Below are 22,372 nucleotides of genomic sequence, written 5' to 3' on the forward strand. Positions count from 1 at the left end.
TAGTCTATACACGCCTTTTTTTCTTTCCAAAATTCATAAGCAACAAGATTCTGTGGTCTTTCATTGTGTTTCTTCTCTGCAGACCATTACATCTTTGTGCGTAATTCAGAATTGGTGTTTGATATGAAATAATGGAGACTTGTTTAAGAAAATATAACATATCCCTTCTTTTAATTTTTTGATGCATTCAGGTTCCATTTTAAACCACACTTTTAAAAAATGTTTACTGTAACAGGAAGTTTAATTTCAATCCTGGAGACTTCTGACACTGTTTTCTTGTATATCATACTATTTCTGATATCTTCATGCTCTGACTCTAAACTAAACATTGCTGTCTTCTGCAAAGTATGTGCCAGATAATATCACAGCATCCAGATGTCTTCTTGGTGGAAGTAGAGCATGTCTACAAAGTCATGAACCACTCAGGATGAGTGGAAAATTTGTCCTTTCTCCACATAAGTAAATGATTAAAGAGCAATTGTACTCAAGGTTTTATAAGCCATTTCCAGCCATTGACCCAATACAGAGGGCATGTTAGTTGGATTTTCAAGAAAAATCAACTTGGCCAATGAGACTTGTGCAGATTATATTCGATATTTGCATATTGAATATGATTTCAGTATTTTGAGGCTCTCTGTTGGTAATCACTGGTGGGCCAACTGACATTTCACTCAGTGAAGCATTGTGATGACTATGCTTGCCTGTTATTGCATAAACCTAAGAAAAATGCATTCTGTGATGAGTAGCAGTTTATAGAAATCACAGAACCAGATGAGTTTGCACAATTCACTACTAGAAACGTATGCTGAGTTGCTTTTCACAAGAAGACAAAGAGATTTCACATAGCTTTATATTTATTTTGCTTTCTTTTGTTGTTTTCACTCAGTCTGCTGTTTAATCTTTGATTACAGGCTACTAAAGAAGTAATAGAACGAGAGGCCCCAGGGATGGCCTTGGCAATGCTGATGGGATCTCTTAATGTTACACCTCTGGGCATGCTCTCTAGGTAAGAATGTTAACAAAAGTAACACAATGAACTATTCTTCTAGAAATATTTAAGGTTATGAAAAGGCTGCATTAAGTAGCAGATTCATTCTTGGCCTGTGCCTAATTTTTAGATAAATAGGCAGGTGGATAAACAGACAGGTATTTCTCCAGTGTAGGTGCATCCACAGAATCATCTGTAACCAGCTCTTCTCTTTTGCTTATAGAAGAACGTAATCACCTCTGAGGACACTACTTTGTCGTATAATTGAATTTAAATGTTTTTAGTGATGTAAGGTACTTGTTTAAGAGAAGTCTTGTTTAAGAGAAGAAAGCAGAATGTATGTCAATAAATAAACAATATAATAGCTCAAAGCTATTTGTTTAATGTTTAGCTCTGGCTTGTATTCAAAAGAAAGGATTGTTTAAGGCGTTTATTTTAATCTTCCTTGCCAAACCCCCACATATTGTAACATTGTTTGACATTTACATTTTGCTTTCAAAATACTTTATAATAGATCTCTTTAATTATCTTCCAACTACATTGCATGGAGGTCAGTATTATTGACTCCATGTTGTAGATTAAAATGAGAACTGATTCTGAGAGACAGTGACTTGCCTAAAACTATTTTAGGCCCCTTCCATGCAGCTGAATAAAATTCCACATTTTCTGCTTTGAACTGGAATATATAGCAGTATGGACTCGGAATAAGCCAGTTCAAAGCAGATATTGTGGGATTTTATGCCTTGATATTCTGAGTTATATGGCTGTGTGGAAGAGCCCTTGGTCAGTTTGTGGCTACAAGCAGCTGTCTGTCTTACACACTATCACTGAAGGAGCCCATATATGTAGAGCAATAGGGCTGAGAGCAGCGGTTAACAAATGCAGCAAAATTATCATGGCTTCTAAGGACCTTCCACACAGTCATATAACCCAGAATATCAAGAGAGATAATCCACAATATCTGCTTTGAACTAGATTATCTGAGTCCACACAGCCTTATAATTCAATTCAATGTGGCTTTTATAAAGCTGTGTGGAGGGGGTCATAGTGATAAAAGGATCACTCTAGAGTAACACTTTTTAAAGATAGCACAAAATAATATAAGCCTATCATAAACTCAATAAAGTATACTCATTAGTTTATCTATATGGAATTCTGTTGCAGGTACTAATGCTAAATTGAGTAAATCTGCATTAAAAGTAAATCTTTAAAATCTGTAAGTACATCTATGATATTGCATATCTTGAAAAAGCTTTCCTAGTAGTAGGAACAGATAGAAAATTTTCTAAACTTCTTCTGTGGCACATCTCAAAATTTGCTGTGAAAAAATGTGCAGTTGCTATCAAGCATTCAATATTTCAAGATTCCCATAGTGTTTCCTAAGGGTATGCTGTGTACATAGCAATGTGCATGTACATAATTGAGAAAACTTTGCAGAAACATATTTAAATCAGTAAGAAAGAGTTATATCCATTAGACAAATTATACATAGAACAACCTAAATCGGAGGAAATGTATAAAAATAAATAGGGGCTATTTTCATTGAGGAAATAAAGCACAGAAGTATCTCTCTGGTACAGACATAAAAACGGAAATTAATATTCCTTTTTAAAAGTGAGACATGATTGTGACAAATTATGAAAAATAGAGAACTAGTTACATTATTATTAGGTGGCTATATATAACTTTGAAGATGAATGATAAATGAAGAATATGATAATAAAATACTAGACAGGAATATATTCTGCATCTTATCTGTGAAAATTAGGGAGAAAGGTCAGGTCATCTTCGTAGACAGGGAAGAGTAGCAGAAATATGTTTCATTTAAATTTTTACAGTATTAATAATTGTTTGTTATTAAAAATTTGTAATGAAAATTAGAGGAAATTAAAAATAGTGACAAGTCTGTTAATAGAGCAACAGCATATCATTTAGGCAATGTATTATTCAAGCATTAGTTTATTATATATGCTCCAGAAGATAAGACCAAAATATAAATGCAAGTTCATATAGAGAGATCTATATATAACTGAAAACAAAAATGTGGCTATAGGTGCCAGATATATAGAATAAGGAGTTGTTGGCATAAGAGGAAAATTTGGGATAAATTCTCAGACAAAGGAGACTGGCATGGAATAATTATCAAAAGAAAAAAGTGTTATCAAATAATTGTCATCTTACAGAATTTATATCTTTTCTGAATTGAGTGTCTAACATTTCAGTGCTTGAGAAGGGAGCCAGTACATGTATATTCCGGTTTTCTTCTGAAAAAGAAACACTTTTTTACAAAGTAAGGCCCTTTTCACACAGCCGAATAAAGTCCCACATTATCTGCTTTGAACAGGGATATATGGTAGTGTGCTCTCAGATAACCCTGTTCAAAGCAGATGTGGGATTTTCTGCCTTTATATTCTGAGTTATGTGCCTGTGTGGAAGGACCCTAAACAATGCAATAAAGCTTGAACTGGGAAAAGGTGGGATTATATTCTAGCCCTGAGGTTCTCAACATGTGGGTCCCCAGATGTTTTTGCCTTCAAACTCCCAGGAATCCAGCTGGTAAACTGGCTGGGATTCCTGGAAGTTGTGGGCCAAAACATCTGGGGATCCACAGATTGAGAACCACTGTTAGCCAATCACAATGTGGCTATATGTCTCTTCAACATGTAAGTAAGCATCAATTGCCTCTCAAATTTCCTACTGAGGAGATTTTACAACATGAAAAAAGGTGTAAGTTCACAATGGTTTGGCGATCATAAAGGAAAGTATAAGTAGGAACTGGTGAAAGAAAAAAAATCATTGCTCTATGTATTTTGGGAGAAACTTTCAGTTGGTTTTTACAAAGTTCAAAATATTTTCACCTAATTAGGTAAGACCTAAGCTGTCTTGTCTCATTTTACACATGCATATTATTAGTATTGAATAAAAGGTTCGTTGGTACATATTGAATTGTTCTTTCTTTTTATAGTGTAGATATAGAAAATTACAATTTTTTCCATGTTATGTCCATTTCTGATACCGCATTTCCTGTTAAAGAATGAAAGCCCATGAATACTTCAACTTTGTTAACTGAGGTATACCTGCATATAATTTTACTGAAATTAGAAAAAGAATTGTGTATAAATAGCTGGAAGTCATACAGAAACATTACAGAGAAACAAAAAGACTGCTATGGAAATAGAGGTCCAATTAAATGTGATATCAAAATGTACATTTTAGAAAAACAGCAACAAGCAGATCGCTGCCTATTATGTAGAAAAGTTATTCTGGTATAATTATTCTGAAGATGACAATATTTTGGGAGACAGACTGCATAGAAGTTTTCTGTATAAAGAAGACAGATCAATGTTTGAAACATATTTATGTGTAATTATGTCTTCTTTGGGTCAGAGTCTTTTCCACAAAATGACAAGTTATTGGAAATTGTTAAATTTGATTTTCCATTGCCTTGTTCTGATCTTCAGTATATTCCAAAAAGGACATGAATTGCCTCATATATGTCAAATAGATTTTCCTTCTTCAATTCCTAATTGCATTAAAGTATGGTGTTAGCTAATACAGTTTTTCTTTGTAATTTGTGGCAGAGTCATACTTTCTTTTTGAGGCATGATCACAGGATTAGCTTTAGGCCAACCGACCCCCAATGGCAATCTGGAAAGTAACTCAATTTCACTTGGATGAATCGGAACACTGACTAATTTGACTTGGTCTAGGCCTGAATCATAATCCAGAAAACCAAATCAGTGTTAATGCCCCATTAACTATAATAGAAAATGAACACTTTTTTGTTTATCAGAATGTAAGGAAGTGTTGAGGCATTATCAAATTCAAAAAGGTGCAGGGTTTTCATATCATTACATCTAAATATATTTTTGGGATGTTTTTAACTTAATGGGATGAAATTTGCAGGCATAGTTGCACATCAGGGCAGCTGAGTGTCAAAAGAGTGAGTTTAAAGTTGTTGCGCTTTTGGATTGCAGTCTTTTTGTTTGTTTGCTTGTTTGTTTGTTTGTTTGTAAGAATGTTTTAGAGTTTGCAGGTTTCTAAGAAGGGATGTTCTTATATACTCCTTGTTTTCTGAATAATTATGGAATACAATATAATTGATTAGCAATGCTTGGGGTCTCCAGCTTGTGCTGGACTGAACTGCCACCAGATCTAGCCCACGTAGTCAGCTGTTAAGGATGATGGCAATATCTTGAAAGCTGAACCCCCAGCATATCATGTAGCTAAAGTTTGATACCTACAAAATTTCAGAAGTATGGATGCATTTTGCTATTATTTGCTTTGTGTTGTGGAACATTTGGCTGGGGAGGTGTTGTGAATGTGTAATGTTCATATTCATTTTTCCTTTTGGGATTAATTTGAATAAAAATTGCATATGTTGTAGAAGTGTCCTTAAGCAAGAAACCAACCAATTAAAGGAGGTTAGATGTGTAGGGATTTGGAAATGTATGAAGATAGAGCTTTATTTTCCAGTTTGTACCAACATTAGAGAAAAGAACATATAATGGGAGAGGTAAAAGAACTTGGATATCCATAATTTTCACTGTAATGATGCAAAGCTAGCAGTATAAAATGTTCAGAAATAGCAAGAGGATTTATTTCTCTTAGACTTTCTTAAATGGGGAGGCTTGAAAGAGATTTTGAGACAAGGGAAAGTTAAATGTATTCCTTCTGGGTAGAAATGAAATAATAAAAGGTACTGTTTTGCCAAAACTTTTATTTGTATTTCAAATGAACCCTCATATTAAGAAGTGAAATAGCTTTTGTGGAATGGCAGAAAATTTCCAGATTTGTCTGGCAGGCAAAAAACCCAGAATAAAATTTAAAACATTGCAAAGGAAAGAGACTGCTAATATCAAATCATATTCCAAGACTTGTTGTTTTGTGTGACTGAAGGAATGAAGACTTGTTAGACTCTTGGAACTTGAAGAGTACAATTGGAGATTCGGGTGACACTATGTATTGTGTGATAAAGTTAAAGTACATTCTGAATTTAAAAATCACTGTAAGAAATGTGGGTTTCCTATCAGCATAGACCTTTTCCTAAGTTAATATTAGCTGTTTCGTTGCAGGAAGCCTTTTTTAAAAAGGAATTAATGGGTTAAAATTGGAGATAGTTGCCTTATGAAGATCTTTTGTATTTTGAACAACATAGTTCAAATCAGGAGAGGTTATTGCTAAGGAAGGTAAAAGTCTTAATAGGTTTGCTTATATGGATCTTAAGGACAGATTAGATTGACATAAGAGAAATATAATCAAAGTTGTTGAAGAAAATTATTTTTACTCAGAGTTGTGCAAAGATGATGCCAATTTAAAAACATGTATAAATGCCTTTTGAAAAGAGAAACAGAAAATGAACTTTTTTTAAAAAAAAGTACATGATTAAATGGGCCCAAACACTTGGGAATGATATCCATATGGATGTGTTCTGGTACGGCCATACCAGGAGCTCCAGCTTATCTTGCTATTTGTTGAGTGTTGTATATTTTTTAAAGTTCTGTGCATTTGCAGTTAGATGGCTTTCCTTACTTTGCAGTTATTGGTTCAATGACCTGTCAATTATCATTAGGTTCCCTAGTTCCACTCCCTTTTTGGGTTTTGGAGGGAATAGGAGCCATTTTAGGTCTGTCCACACAGAGAAGTCTTTATTACACGACTTAAACCAGGACTTCCTGTAAAAGGCTTCATCATTTACAGCTTGGCCGGGGAGAAATAGCCCCATAGCTTGGCCAGGAATATACAGTCTCAGCACAACTTTTGCTGGGGACTTTACAGTTTGCTGAGGAACTTACAGCCTCTCAGGCCTCTTGCTAGGAATCCAGTCCCACAGTGCTTCAGCCAGCCATCACTGGGAAGTGAACATCTTCCTCCTCCTGGAAGTTCTGCAAAGGTCTCTGTTCGGTAAGGGCCCTTCGCGGCAACCATAAAGCAGATTGGACCGGGTGTAGGGGCCCCACGCCAACAGAAGAGAAGACAGATTGCCCAGGGTAGAGGTCAGGGATTTTCCCAACAGTGAAGGAACAGTAGCCTGCCCTTGGGGGCAAGATCGAGAAAGCCAACAGTTTATTAAGAAAACTTTAAATCCAGTTGTTGAAGCCTTGTTATTTGTTCAGTAATAAAGATTTTGTTGCATCTTTAAAGACTTTGAAGCCCATATTTTCAGGAAAATCCCAAAAAACCTCTCTCTGAGGCAACCCCGGCGTCCCGTTGGGCTCACAGAAATTAAGTCCTGTTTATAGTCTTTCATAGGAGCCCTGCGCGCGACAGCACAGGATGTATGCAGGAAAATGTGTAGTAATTTAAAAGAAAACCTGTATAAGATTATGTACAGATCATAGTTATTTATTTATTTATTTACATTATTTCTATCCCGCCCATATCAGCCTGAAGGCGACTCAGGGCGGTTTACCCCCAAACAACTGTCAAAAATGTTGCAGAATGTTTCAAAGTAATGCTGGGACTGTCAAAATAAGGAGGGCTCCTTTTATATAGGTGGTGGACAGCAAAAAATTTACTGGTGTAAAATTAAAATGTCAATCTAAACAATTAAAATTAGATTTTTTTTAATGTTACAAGGAATGTCTTTGTTGGGCATTACAGATCAATAAATAAATACTGATTACTTCCTCAGTATATGACAGCAGCAGCAAGAATATTGTTGATAAAATGGACCATATTCTTTTAAAAGAATGTTTTGCAGATTCAAAGTAATTGTTTTGTTAGGTGCATACTGTCGCATTATCATATTTAGGCACAGTAAAGTTAAGAAATCAAAAAGTCATGATAAGATTTTGAAATTTGGAAATAATATTTCATAATCCAAAAAAACATTCAGAAGAGAAAAATCCTTGTTTGAGAAGATGTTCAATGCTTTCCTATTTCCAGAGATTTCATGCAAACAAGGTTAACACTATCACACCCCATATTCCTCCATGTGATTCTTGTTCTTGAACATGATTGTTCAGCAAACTTGTTCAATGGTTAGATTGTGGCAGTTGTAAAAGGTTTTGTTTCATATCAAATCCTGTTGAATACATCTGTTTGCTTCTAATTCACATAGTTATGAATTGGTGTTCTCATAGGCTGTTGGTGATCGTGTGACAAGAAGCAATAAGGAAAATGCCTGTATGATCCAAACTTTCACCTTCCAGTGTATCAGCTTTACTGAATTTTTTATATTTTCCAAAGAAGCTGTTATTTCACACTTGCAAATATTTTGTGTTATACACTTTTATACATTTCTCCCTCCCCCTTCTCTTTTTTCTCTTTTTAAATTGCATTTCTATCAGTGATAAATCTCAATTCCATCTCTTGGTCTAAGACCAAGATGTTTCCAAATCTTTTGTGTCAAGTAATTAACGATTGTGTTATTCATGTTATCATTGAGTGTGGTACAGATGGAGTGCTTAATTTGAGCACTCTGTGTCCTATCTGATTTTTAAATCCTGCAACAGTTAAAATTAATGCCAACTTTTAATAATTAGTGGGCCCTATCAGGAATGAAACATGCAAACAATTTAAAAGAAAGTTATATTGCTTTTTATTTGCCTAAAGAAACATCCGGACTTCTTATTCCGGTCTTCAGATTTCACTAGCTCCAATTGATATGAATTTGTTCGCTCGTACTTGAAAAATGATGAGCATAAAAATACTGGTGAACAAAACACTGATTTCAAGTTTAATACAAGAAGAGAAAATTACTGAATTACAGGATCTGACAGCAGGCATACGGGGTAAGACTGAAGATTTTGAACATAGTAATAGAAAGCTTATTAGAAGACTTCATTATATGCCTGAATATGCATATAATGGAGATATGATCCCTTGAAATCTCCCAACTAAATAAACCCAGTGATACCAAAAGGGCCCATACATAATGGGAAGCATTGCTTACAAAGATCAGCACAAGATTTACAATATAACCAAATCTGCAAAATAATAGATTTGCAAGACATCCAAAAAAAAGCTAACATTTTCAATCTTTTAATAATTTTCATGGCCTTGACTATAAAGGTACAAAACAACCGCTCTATGAAGACATATATCAGATATTTTCTGCAAAAGAAAGGTTGTTAAACCATATACAGAAAAGCTTGGAAAGAACTATTTCAATTATAGATGGGTATTCCACCTCAGATTTACTGTGTACCTTGGGAACAAAAATCTTAATGCAACCACAAAAATACAAATCTTGGAGATTGAAGAGGCACTTGGTTTAAAGCTTTAGAAAAACAACAGTGCCATCAAAACTCTCTTGAAGGAGCACAGGATGACAGGTCCATGACAAGATCTGGTTGGAATTCAGTGAAAAAGAGGAAGCAACCGTCTCAAATTTAATGTGATGGCATGGAAGCAAGAAAGCTGCCATCTTGTATGGCTTTCTGCTTCTCTGTAAACTGTAGCGTGACAGCTTTAAGAGGGGAAAGTTAAGCAGGTAAAGAGTGAGATAGGTTTGTTTAATATCAAATCCACTTACATTAACAAGTTGTGCATATATGGCTGTTGGGAGAATTTCTCCTCTCCCATATGGTGTGGTGTACTACTGTGATCTGTTTACTGTTTAGGGTTTATGTTTAGTTATTTCCATCTGCTGATTCTATAAATAGTTATAGAAGCAACAGAATTGTCAATGGATGTAATCTTGAATATCCTTTGTATCTCTCTTTAGATAACATTCAATCCAAAGCAATAGAAAATAGTAACACATTACCTAGGCTCAACAAGTATAACATATTTGACAAAGAGCTTTATCTTACATTTTCACGTGAAGAAGCAGACAAGCAGGTGTTTGCAAGCTAAGGAGCAATAGACTATGTGCCTAGTCAGATAGCATTTCTGAAATGCCATTTTGGTGGAATTTTCCTCTCTAAATGATGCTTCTCACTATCATTTTCCTTGAAGGATCTTGGGATTACTGTTGATCATAAATTGAACATGAGCCAGCAGTATGATGCTGCAGCAAAAGAAGTGAATGCCTTCTTAGCCTGCACGAATGAAAGCATAGTTTCCAAGTTGAAGGAACAGTCCCACTATATTCTGTTCTGGTCAGCCCTTATCTGGAGTATTAGGAATAGAGAGGGAGAGAGAGGTAAGAAAATTATGTTAATAGGATATGATTTCATGTTAATTATTTTTTACTTTTGGAACCTTGAAGGATGCCATTAAGCCTTAAGATTCCTTGTAAACACAATATATAGATTATTGTACATGGAAATTTTTATTTATAGTCTGGAAAATAACTGCTCAAAAAGGAGATTCAACAACACAAGGGAGATGAGTTCTACCACCAGATATTCTTTGAGGATTACTTTTTCTCAGGTTGCTAGGTAACACTATCCAATTTGGTTTCTGTTAACTTCTTTACTGCACCATCCAAAATTAATGTCTTTAGTTTAAAAAATAATTTAATTTCTCTTTAGTTCTCTTCTCAAGAAGTTATGAGTTTACAAATCTAAATAACAAGTTTCTTTTTTTAGTGGAGAATTGAACAATATTTTTTCTTTGTCTTAACAGTTGTAGGTGTAGTATAAACTCTATGTAATAAGTAAAGCCTTGCCCATGTAAATTTGCATCTCTACCTATTACATTGCTTCTTATAGTACATTCAAAGACGCTGACCATAACTTCAGTATCAACTCTTTTTCCCACCAGGTTTTACAAAATATCTTGTCTGCCTGATGTGGAAATCTCAAAGGTGTGCACTCACAGTGATATGCACCTTTTGTTGATCCTAGTAAATGCATTACCTGACCATAGATTTTAGAACTTTTATTATAGATGGATACAAATATGTTGTTTGGTGCTTGTTGTATCTCTGACTGACTTGCGAGAGACAGAAAAATCTAATATAAAAACAATAAATAATGGAAATCACAATAAAACTAGTTACTGGTGACAATAGAATATGCCAAAACGACTGTTGAGGCTCCTCAAACACTTAGAAAATTTAGGCAAGTTTAAAAAAAAAACAAAAAACACTTAGTGTGGAAAAGAAAACCATGGAAGAGTGAGCATATTTCTCTGATGAGGAAATATAAACACTGGCATAACAGAAGAATAGAAAAGGTTATACGGGAAATCATTACTTGCATTACCTGAGAAAATGGCAAGGCCTCACAGAATGTTCTTAACAGTGCATTCATGTCAGAAGAAGTAGTCCTTCAGTTATCCTAATCGCATGTAATTTTAAGACTCTTGTTACAAGCAGCAGCTTGAAAGTATGTAGGACGTGGACTGGAAGGACCTTGATAGTTTAGAGAGCAAACATAAATAATAAACATAAATAATTTCAGCAAAAATAAATGTAAGGTATTACACTTAGGCAGGAAAAATTAAATGTAGAAATATGGGATGGGTGACACTTGGCTTGATAGCAGTAGATGTGAAAAGGATGTGAGAGGTTGTAATATACCACAATTTTAACGTGAGCCAACTTTGTGACAGAGCTGTCAAAAAGGACAATGCAGTTCTGAGCTCCATTAACAAAAGCATAGTACCCAGATCAAGAGATGTAACAGTACCATTCTGTAGGGCTGGGCGGTTTCATTTCGTTAATTCGTAATTCGTTAAAAATTCGTTATTTTTTGTTAACAAAGCGATAACGAACCATTCTGGAGCAACTTAAAAACGAAACGAATTTTTCAATTCATTTCGTAAATGCTTCATATTTCGTTATGTATTCGTTTCGTTATTGGTTTGAGGTCGTTTCGTTATTATTTCCGCATGTCTTTGGCAAGTTTTATAGTTGTTTTTTGTTTAATTAGTGGAAAAAAATTATAATATCACACCAACAGTCAACAACAGAGGGAGAGGGAAGTTTCAGAAGTTTCCCCTGTCCCATTTGGAGGTTTTTTAGCGTATTGCGCGGTCGCGTCCGCCATTAACGAATCAATTCGTTATTGTTTCGTTATTGTTTCGTTATTGTTTTGTAATTTTTTTTACCATTTACGAAATTTCGTAAATATCGAACTTTTTTTAAAAAAAATTCGGAATTCTTTTAAATATCGAAACGCAAAAAACCCCAAAAAACGAATCGATTTTAGAAACAAATTTTTTCATTGTTACCCAGGCCTACCATTCTGTTCAGCTTTCGCCAAATCTCCAGTTCTAGGCATCACAATCCAGAAAGGATGTTCACAATCTGGAACATATTCAGAGGGGGGCAACCAAAATTGTAAGTTGTCTGGAAATCATATCTTATGCAGAACCACTCAGAGAACTGGAAATCTTTGCCTGGAGAAGGGAATTATGACAGGCATTTTAAAATACTTGAAGGGATGCCATATTGAAAATGGAGCAGATGAGAACAAGCTGAAACTAGAACATGAACCAGTGGATTAAAATTACATGAAAAATGATGCATCCTAAACATTGGGAAGAACATCCTTAAACTAACAGCTTTTCCACAGTGGAACAGACCATCTCGAAGAGTGTCTTCTTCACTGCAGATCTTTAAACAGAGGTTGGGTTACTACCTCCTGGAAGTACTTTTACAGTGTACCTGCATTGCCAGGGTTGGACTAGATGGTTCTTGTGATCCCTTCCAGCTCTATTATTTGAGTATGGACCTGATGTTAAGTTAACTATGAGAAACAAGCTGCAAAATTCACATACCGTCTTCTACTTCGCCTTGTGTCTTTTGTGTGGATTCCCTCAGTATTTTTATCTCAGAATTACATATGACTATCCACCTCATATATTGTCTCTAAATTCTGAACCCAGTCTACTATGGAGTCCCTTTTGTTCCTCAGGCATTGCTGTTCTGTGATTCAAATGGCATTGCTACAAAGCAGCCACAAATTAATGAGTATTGTGCTTCGTTTTGTATTCCACAATTCCACATCAAATTATATTGTCCTGTATGGGAGTTACATGCAAAATGGGTGGTTGTTTTCAGGTTAGATAGACTGTTTCTTGGATCACCTTTTCTTTTTAACTGCACTGGAAGGATTTGTAGAATAACAGTGATTCTTTCAGCTGCTCCATACATATGTATTCCCCAGCTGTGGTGCTTTGCTGTGACTTCCATATTACTCCCCTAGAATTTCAGAGCTAATTTGTCATTCTAGCCACTTCATTTTACTTTTCTGTAGCTGAGGAACAACAGAGTTCTTCTTTGAATTAGTTTCATCATCCCATTTTTTCAGCGTCCATTTCTGTTTCTCTTTTTTCTACCATCAGAAATATCATGTTTTTTCCTCACTCCAAATCAGCAGGCAAATCATTCCTATTCTGTCTCAGTTGCTGTGGTTCAAACACACTTCTTTCTTCTTCACTACTTACCCAGAAATAACTCTGAAAGTCATTTGGCTTACTTCTGAGTAGACATGTATAGTTGTATGACCATATACAGTTTTGTTATAGTAATTTGAGAGATTAGAATGAAAGAGAAGGTAGCTTAACATTATTTTCTTCAATGAGATAGAGGAGACAAAAGATTAGTTTTACTTTTATTTGCTTTATCAAATGTACATCATCTCGTACCTACCTCTCTCACAAGACAGGTTTGAACAGTATTTCTTCTCTCAGTGAGACAAAAAGGTTGGTAGTGACACGTGGCCAGGGGCGGCTCAACCCATTACGCAAAGTAAGCATTTGCAGTATAGTTGATTTTGCCCAGGGGCGTTCTTGAGGCGCTTTTGGGGGAAAATAGACCTTGACATATGCGAGTAGTAATTACTGGGATGTAGAGTTCACCTACAATCAGTGGGCATTCTGAACTCCACCAATGATGGAATTGAATCAAATATGGCACACAGAACTCCCATGACGAACAGAAAATATATATCAGTGATTGGGGGGTTTTTGGGGGGGGGCACCAAAATACTGTTTGTTTACCATTGAAAATTACCTAGGACCGCCTCTGCACATAGCACTCTCCCACTCAGAGTGTCCCGAGCCAGTTCTTTGGAGAGCTATGCATCCAGAGCAGTTGTCCACTTGATGCCTTAGTCTGTACATCCCTGTACACGGTAATAGAGTGGGCAAGAGTAGGTTTTCTATAGTGCCCTACTGCTTCATTTCCTTCTATAAAAGAAGAGCTGTATCTCCATAGAGGCCAGTGGGGTGTATTACTGTGGCCCTGGAAGAGACTCCCCTACTTTGAAATCCCATTTAAATATGAGCTTTCAATGTAAATTTAGATGCATAAACAGAAAATGTAATATCCAAACTGAATGATACTGCTTTTCTTCTCAAATATACTTTTCTATAGAAGAAATAGCAGCACAGTAACTGAAATTATTCCTTCTTCCACTCTTTTAGTATGGAGAGAACAAGCTGATTCTGCTGATATGATGCTGCAGCTATATATTTTAAAAAGAGGCATTGCAATATTTCATTTGACGCATGGAGACAGGGTCTATAAACATCCCTCTAGCTCTGATATAGAGTGCTTGTGTTCAAGCATTTTCTTGATTTAGATTCCCTTTTAGTGGGAGCACTGACTAAGTCCTAGAGAACCAATGTAATAATCTGGTTTCAGTTTTGGACCTGGACTGTAGGAGATGAAGATTAAAATTCTCACCGAATCATAGAAACTTTCTGAGTGACCCTGGGTAAGTTATACTCTCTCAGTCTGAGATGAAGGCAAAAGTCAATCCAGCCCTAAATAAATATGGCCAAAAACAGTTGCCATTCATTGATTCACTTGCCATTCATTGGGGTCGACTTGAAGGTGCATCTATCCACCATTGCCTAGTTATTTAACTTTGACCAAGCAATTTGGTGAATTGCTTTTGTTTTCAATTTGAGAACGTTTACTGGTTTATAGCATTCATATATGGATGCAACACTCAAATAAGACAAGTACACTGGTATCCATTAAGTCATTTCTGTTAAACATATGCTTTCTCCTGCTTTAACCATTAGGAAATTATGTCTGATTAACTGTTTTTGGTTAATGTTGATATTTCCCATTCATTGGCTTTCAATACTCTTTCTCTTTCTCTCTTTTCAGACCTGTATGTGGAATCAGAGGGAAGACTCTCATAATTAATCTTCCAGGTAGCAAGAAAGGGTCACAGGTGAGCAATGTACTGCGGGGAAAGCAATAAAATATTATGATACTGTGGGAGATGAATAATTTTGTTTATTGTGTTACTTCTTCTGTGACTTAAAACATTGTGCAGTTATTAACAAAATGGGAAAATGGAAGGGAAAAGGTGAGCCTTATTTTAATGAGCAGTCGTGTTAAACCTTGTGAAAGTGCAGCATTCTACTTCAGGTTATCGAAAGAATGTACTGTACCTTTCTGGTTGTTTTCCCCCTTAAGAATCTGTTAATCATAGACTTAAGCCTTTTTAAAATGAGAGATGAAGCTATTCTATACAGGCAGGCTCTTTTGTGTGCATCAACTATCTTGTATGAGAAACAGATGGCTGGATTAAGGAATGTCTTTTAATTGACATTATTTGATTTATATGCAATATGTCAGGGCCGAGTTATACATTACCTGAAATCTAGTTTCATTGAGGGTTTCTTAAACACTAACAAGCTGCGTAGGGTGTGATGGTTCAACATTAGGAATTCTGTGTGGTAGAAACCAGGCTGCCTTGTGCTGTTTCTGGCTTCGTCTCTGAACAATAGATAAATGGGGAGATAAACTCAGGATGAAGAATTATTATTATAATTATTATTATTTGTACCCCGCTAGCATCTCCCGAAGGACTCGATGCGGCTTACATAGGCCAAGGCCTCAAAACACCATACAACAATACAATACCTAAAGCAAATTAAAAACAGTTAAGCAGTATAACAACAAACATAAACAATACATCAAGACACTATAAAACTGGGCTGGGCCAGAATGGCTAAGCTCCCAAGCTCTAGAGGTGTATGGTCTCAGTCAGGTCTTAAAATGTCATAGGATATGTAAATGCTTTCTTGCACCTGCACCTACTGACACCAGCATTTAGGCCAGTAAATTGGGGACATCATTTGTGAGTTTTCTGCTGCAGATAGCACTGGCACAACTTTTCCTGAGAAGGTGAATACTCCAGTAGTACTAGAACCTGGGGCTCTCCTCTTGGTTCTGTCAAGGTTAGTGATCAAAGGAAAATTTGATTAACCATTTCTCCCATGCAAAAGTCCATTGGTACCAGTTTCTAGATAAGTACATGTTAATTAGCAACTTCAGATGAAAATTTCATCAGAACCATGATGTAGGTAAGAGACAGGAGTTCTAAAAAGAAAATGTTACCGATCCTGATTCTGATTTATCCTCTTCTCCATTACCAAATGCTCCCTTGGCTTTCTGTTCGAAGTTTGAAAACCAATGACTCATCACATTTTAAATAATATGATACTCCATTATTAAGCTATTAACACTCAAGCAACATTCCAGACTTTATGTTTTCCCATTCCTCTTCGGGGTCTCGGACTCACACATATGGGTCATTTGACTACATTCATGAGGAATACAATTCACTTATATTCCATTTTCACTCTACTTGTCTGCTTAGCTCAACAGAACATTTGCTGGCTCATCAAACTATTTTGTTGTACTTACAGATTGGAAATCTGTGTTCTAAGCATATCTTCCAAATCAGTTGTATAAACCATGCTTTGATACTGCTTCGCAACTTGGAATGGATTATTTACTTAAGACACAATTTGATGATTCTGGTATCGCAATAAACTGAAGCAGGGGATATGAAAGGTGGAAGAAACATGTTTACATACTCTATAAATATGTGAGGGGAAGTCATAGGAAGGAGGGAGCAAGCTTGTTTTCTGGAGACTAGGATGTGGAGCAATGGCTTCAAACTACAGGAAAGGAGATTCCACCTGAACATTAGGAAGAACTTCCTAACTGTGAGAGGTGTTCAGCAGTGGAACTCTCTACCCCGAAGTGTGGTGGAGGCTCCTTCTATGGAGGCTTTTAAACAGAGGCTGGATGGCCGTCTGCTGGGGTGGCTTTGAACGTGATTGTCCTGCTTCTTGGCAGGGGGTTGGATGGCTCACGAGGTCTCTTCCAACTCTATGATTCTATTATTCTTTCATGCCCTTCCATGTGCTGCTGTGATTAACAAAATGCCCAGGTAGGGCCCATTGGTATTAATGTCTGTTCAGGCTCCAGTGGCACTTATCCCCGCTTTAGCCTTGCCTACCCATGTCATGAATGTAGTTTTTTTTCTGACAGTAATAGCTGTCTACCAACCACTTAGTCCAGCCACCAATCATTTTAATTGTTTCGGTCTGTCTTTGAAGTGTGTCACAGAGTGTTAGTATTGAGGGAATTTTTACATGGGCAGTTTCTTAGTCTTTTGATAGATTCACAAGCATGATGACTCTCTAAGGAAAAGGGGCCCATAAAAGAGACCAGTACCTTTCACAAACCTGGAGCCAGATTTAGAGAACTGAAAAACATGACATCTGTATGCTGCCATTCTTGTGGAGAAGAACACCTGTCATTTAGACAGCAATTTTTGTAATCCCTTTTTATCTCTGTCTTTCTCTTTTATGGGTATTTCAACTCTTCTCCCTATTTTTCATATGAGATGCTACAGAAAATTGGCTTTTAGCAAAGATAATTAGTGTAAAAAAACATCTGTTCTCAAGACTGGCATGCACCTAAAGACTATATAAAGAGGATTTTCTTTTTTTAATGTGAGTAGCACAGCTTTATGTTCCTATAATTTAGTTATTGAATCAAATAAGTAAACAAACAAGTTTTAGAATCAATATAGTCTTAATTATCACAATATAGTCAAATTGTATTGCATTTGATATGTCAGCATGAACACCAAATTAACATAGATAAAACATTTTGCATCACTGATGGATTTGCATGAATATTTCCCATACAGGCATTTATAGATGGATGTGGTGTGTGCATACTTGTTTTATGTCAGGTATAACTGTAACAAATATATGTATATCCAGAGTCAGGCAAACATAATGATGCAGAAAATGGGGAATTTTATATGTTTATTTAAAGTACGAGTAAATCTCAAGTCAGAAACACCTATCTAGGTATCGGTCTATAAATATATATATTTGTGATACAATATCCCAGTACAAACAGTCCTCAAGTTACAAGCATCCGACTTACAAATGACTCATAGTTAAGAATGGGAGTAAGGCAACAGGAAGTGAGCAAAATCTACACCTAGGAAGGGAAATTATTTGCTGAAAGAGTTAGCATGGGAAAAAGCTGCCTCCAGTGAAGCTTTATCACCAACCCTTGTTTCCACAACAAGCCAAAAATTTCAAAATCCAATTCTCACAGGGACAGAAAGTGAGGTGAAATCTGAGCAGGGGCACAAACTGCAAAACAAACACCACAGATGTGTTAACCCTTATCTATGCTTTCCAAAGCTGGGGGGTGGGGGGGGGTGGAGTTACACATTAAAAAATGTACCTCTTCTGTCTTACAGACAAATTCAGCTTAAAAACAAAGCTACAGAACGTATCTTGTTCATAACTTGCGGACTGCCTGTATCTGTTTCCAGTGTAATCAGTTGTTGATACTTATCTAAGAGGTTGTGGTATTGTGCACTTATAGCTTAAGTAATTTGGATAGTATAAGATAATTTTTTAGATACTAAAAGGCTGAAAGGCTATATGTTTGTGTATGAATTATTATAAGATTGTATTTTATTCCTTATTAATGTAGATTTTATAATAGTTCCAATTGCTAGAGTCAATTTTCATTTTGTTTTATTACATGTATTTTGCTGTATTTTTGGAAAATGTATTGCATTTATTATGGAAACATTGCACCCTAACCCTGGTAGAAAGAGAGAACATACTTCAAGTAGCTAAATAAATAAATAAATAAATAAATAAATAAATAAATAAATAAAAGAACTATTTCTGGAACAAAAGAAAATCTGTTTTACATCACAATTGTTAAAACATATCTGTCATCTCTTCTTTTGAAACAGTAGAATGTTTTTATTCATTTTTGTTTCTTGGAGTAGCACAAAGTATAACTAGAGCTGTGAATCAGAAAGAAAAAAGTAAAAGAATGTTCAGTGGACTGAATTGCTTTTCATTAATATCAATTTGATTTTGTATGTTATATGCTTGTGATGTAGATGTGTTTACATAATATTCTGCACATTTACTCATAATTGGGAAGCCCTTATTTTTAGATGGTGCCAGCCTTATGATTGGGTCTGTTTTTGCAGTAAAGTGTGAACTATTCATATCCACACTATTGCACGGCTCCTTTCAGAGTTCCTGAAGTAGAGCTCCTCTCCGCTATTTTGCTCATTCTGTTTTTGGATAGGATCCTATCAGACATTTTGCTGATACAATTCAGTTGCACCACTGGTTGTACTTTCAACAGCTTTGTGTAAGGAATGATATGGTATCCCCTCATACAAGTAGTTCCTGAAAATGCAACATAGTTCCGCTTCCACCCCAACTATGACTCCCACTGATTGTCCTACAGGGTGCACCAGGGAGCTACCAGGCAGAGGCTTGAACTGGCCATGCCACCAACAGGCTGGCTGTTTCTACCATTTCTTCTAGTCTTTCATCAAAGCTTTGGTGGAGCTTTCTTCCGCACAGGCACTCAGTAGAACCTCAGAAAATCTCTTCAACTTGAAAAACTAGTGAAATTTAAGTTTTGAGACATGATTGTTTCCTAGGTTTCATCCTTTATTCTGGTTAGCTAATAACTTTAAAGTAGTTTTTCAGTTTCTTTGTGTTACCCATTGAACAATATGTTCAACAATAAACTACACTCTTAGGATTTCAAAAGACCTCTGAGGCTCAAGAGCTCAGAGTTGACAAAATTTTTGGAAGGAAGTATAAATCAGTGTCTACACTTCCTGTTACTTGATGGATTCATTTAGTCATAAAATTGTATTATCGTTTCGTCCAGGCATGCAGTCTCTTGGGAATTAATATTCAGTCTAGAAGAGCTCAAGCTTTAGAGGCTGAATTTGCCAAAGGTGTTGCTATGGAATATATTTCTAAGATAACACTGCAGTAGAAACCAGCTGTCATAAACATATTTCTCAATGAGTTAATGAAGGAAGGGAAACAGCTGTCAAACTTTCGAGAAGTACCAGCTTTCCTCTTGGGAAGTTCCAACACTAGACTTTAATGGTGTGACTACAAATCCAGAGTTACACTGATTTGTAATTTATTTTTAAGTGGCTCTCTGTGTAGTCACACAGCCATCCCAAGTTTGTTTTTTGGGGTTGGGGGGGGGGGTGTTCTGTGCAGGCACACTTTGGAAACTGGCTCCATTGTTGAACAATGTACTGTAAAACAGAGTATCTTTTCTTACCCTAGCCTAAGAGAAGAGTTCCCAAGTTATGTTCATGCCTGAGAGATACAAGCAAATACTTTCTTCTCGTTTTTGTTTTGAACAATGTCAACACAGGACTGTGGAGAACTCTCTAGAGTTCTAGCAGTTTTTCTTCATCTTGCTTTAATTTGTGTTTGCAAGTCATCCTGTCTTCTCTCTGAAGGCAACTGTTGTGTATGGTGACCCACATCACATTTAAAAGGTTCATGGCAGAGAAGGAGAAACTATATAACTGTGTAAAAGGATTTACTCTTAAATTCAGTGCATGAATTTTACAAAGCCTTTCTCCTGAAATCAAAGTTAGAATTTAAAGAGACATGTCTTGCCAACTTTAGAGATTATAGCTGATATCTTGTTAGGCACAATAGAAAATTATGAGGCACAATAGAAAATGAAAGCATACATGAAGCAGTCTATCAACCAGAAGAATCATATAAAGATGTGATGCTGTGCAAAACTCATGTTCTGAGGGAGGAAAGACAAAGAGTTAGTTTTGTCTCCAGGACCTTTGCACAAACGATGTCACCCCTGATTCACTTTCTCATTATAGTAAGGTGAAGGGAGACAGAGCAGTTTCAGTGCTATGTAAACATATTTATCAGGGAGTAGAGATCCTGGTGCTGACATGTTTAAGGAAACAAATAAGTGATTGGGTACCTTCCTTAAATACAAAGAGGTCATTTGGCCATTTGGTCAAAAGCTATATATTCTGCAATCGAAAGAAATGTATTTATTAATGGTCCAGTTGAAGCTCTTCTTCTGAGTTCAATTGCGCCTCATAAACGAGACACAACAGTAAAGGTGGTCTTCCACCATTGAACAGCTCTTCCCAATGATTATGTGGGATTGTTTTAAAAACTTGAATCCAGTGGTTTATGTCATAGTTTCTGACATGGTTTGCTGCATGTTGTCCCTTCCCATTTAAAAGATAGCTATTATATCTCCTTTCAGTCTTTTCTTTCTACCCAGCTTTCCTTTTAGGGTTGGACTTCAAAACCTTTAGACATCTTAGTTGTCCTACTGTAAAGATCATATAATAATATGATCATAGAGCTGGAAGAGACTACAAGGGCCATCCAGTCCAACTACCTGCCATGCAGGAACACATAATCAAAACACTCCCAACAGATGGTCATCCAGTCTCTATTTTAAAATCTCCAGAGAAGAAGACTCCACTCTGCTCTGTGGCATTGTATTCCACTGTTGGAAAGCTCTAACCATCACCTTCCACCTTGTTAATACTTTTTAGAACTTTAGTGACCAGAACTTGATACAATATTCCAGGTAAGATCTGATCAATGCAGAATAGAGTAGTATTTCTACTTCCCTTCAGCTAGACAATATACTTCTGTTGATGTAGTTTAGAATTGCATTGGCTTATTTGGCAACCTCATCACATTTTTGACTCATGTTTAGTTTGAGTCTGCTAAGATGCCTAGATCTTTTCAAAATAATGTATCGCCCACCCTATATTTATCTATTTATTCATTCATTCATTTTTCATGGCTAGATGTAATAACTTGTTGGGCTAGTGGGCTTAATAACCAAAGACCCTCCCCATAAATGTGTAGCAGAGCAACTCAGCAGCATGATCCTATGCAAATAATGTACACAATTGTTATGCATTGGAATATTTTCAGTATTGGTAACATTTAACACATTTCCTTTCTACCCTTTATCCAACATAACATACAAGTTTTCATGAACTACACTCTCTGCACATACTTCACCATTCAAAAATACTTTACACCCTTGTGCATTTAACTCAATTTTGTATTCATCTTCAGTTAACCTGGCAGCGCTTAATTAACAAAATTTTAGTTCTGGTGCACATGATACATTGTCTACATTTTTTTCTTAAACAGGGAATCTACACTTTACCAATACAATTGCATTTTTCATGAGCTCCATTTTCCAGAACAATATTACTAGTTCTGGTCTTCCTTTGATCAAACAGCAATTCCATAGAATTTACCATATGTTCAGAACAAGCTGAACCAAGAAGCCGTTTCTTTTCACTATTGGAATCTTCTTTCGTAAATACAGTAAAGGCAGTGTGGTCATTATTTCTTGCTTGTTGCCTCTGGTACCCTCAGTGGTCTCCTCTTCCTCTG

At 36.1% G+C, this 22,372-nt stretch overlaps 1 protein-coding gene across 29 annotated transcripts in view; it reads left to right on the forward strand.

Annotated features, from left to right (window-relative positions):
• The window catches only part of GPHN (gephyrin), a 303,782-nt gene that overhangs the window by 182,190 nt on the left and 99,220 nt on the right, over positions 1-22,372 (forward strand). For 28 of the 29 annotated variants that reach the window (XM_067462787.1, XM_060762638.2, XM_060762719.2 and 25 more), the window contains 2 exons: positions 912-1,006; positions 14,949-15,015. In XM_067462787.1, coding sequence (XP_067318888.1) covers positions 912-1,006; positions 14,949-15,015 — 162 coding nt within the window. The remainder of the gene's footprint in view (positions 1-911; positions 1,007-14,948; positions 15,016-22,372) is intronic. The other variant, XM_060762832.2, reaches the window with a different exon arrangement.

The sequence above is a fragment of the Anolis sagrei genome, chromosome 1 (genome assembly GCF_037176765.1).
Source record: "Anolis sagrei isolate rAnoSag1 chromosome 1, rAnoSag1.mat, whole genome shotgun sequence".
NCBI lineage: Eukaryota > Metazoa > Chordata > Lepidosauria > Squamata > Dactyloidae > Anolis > Anolis sagrei.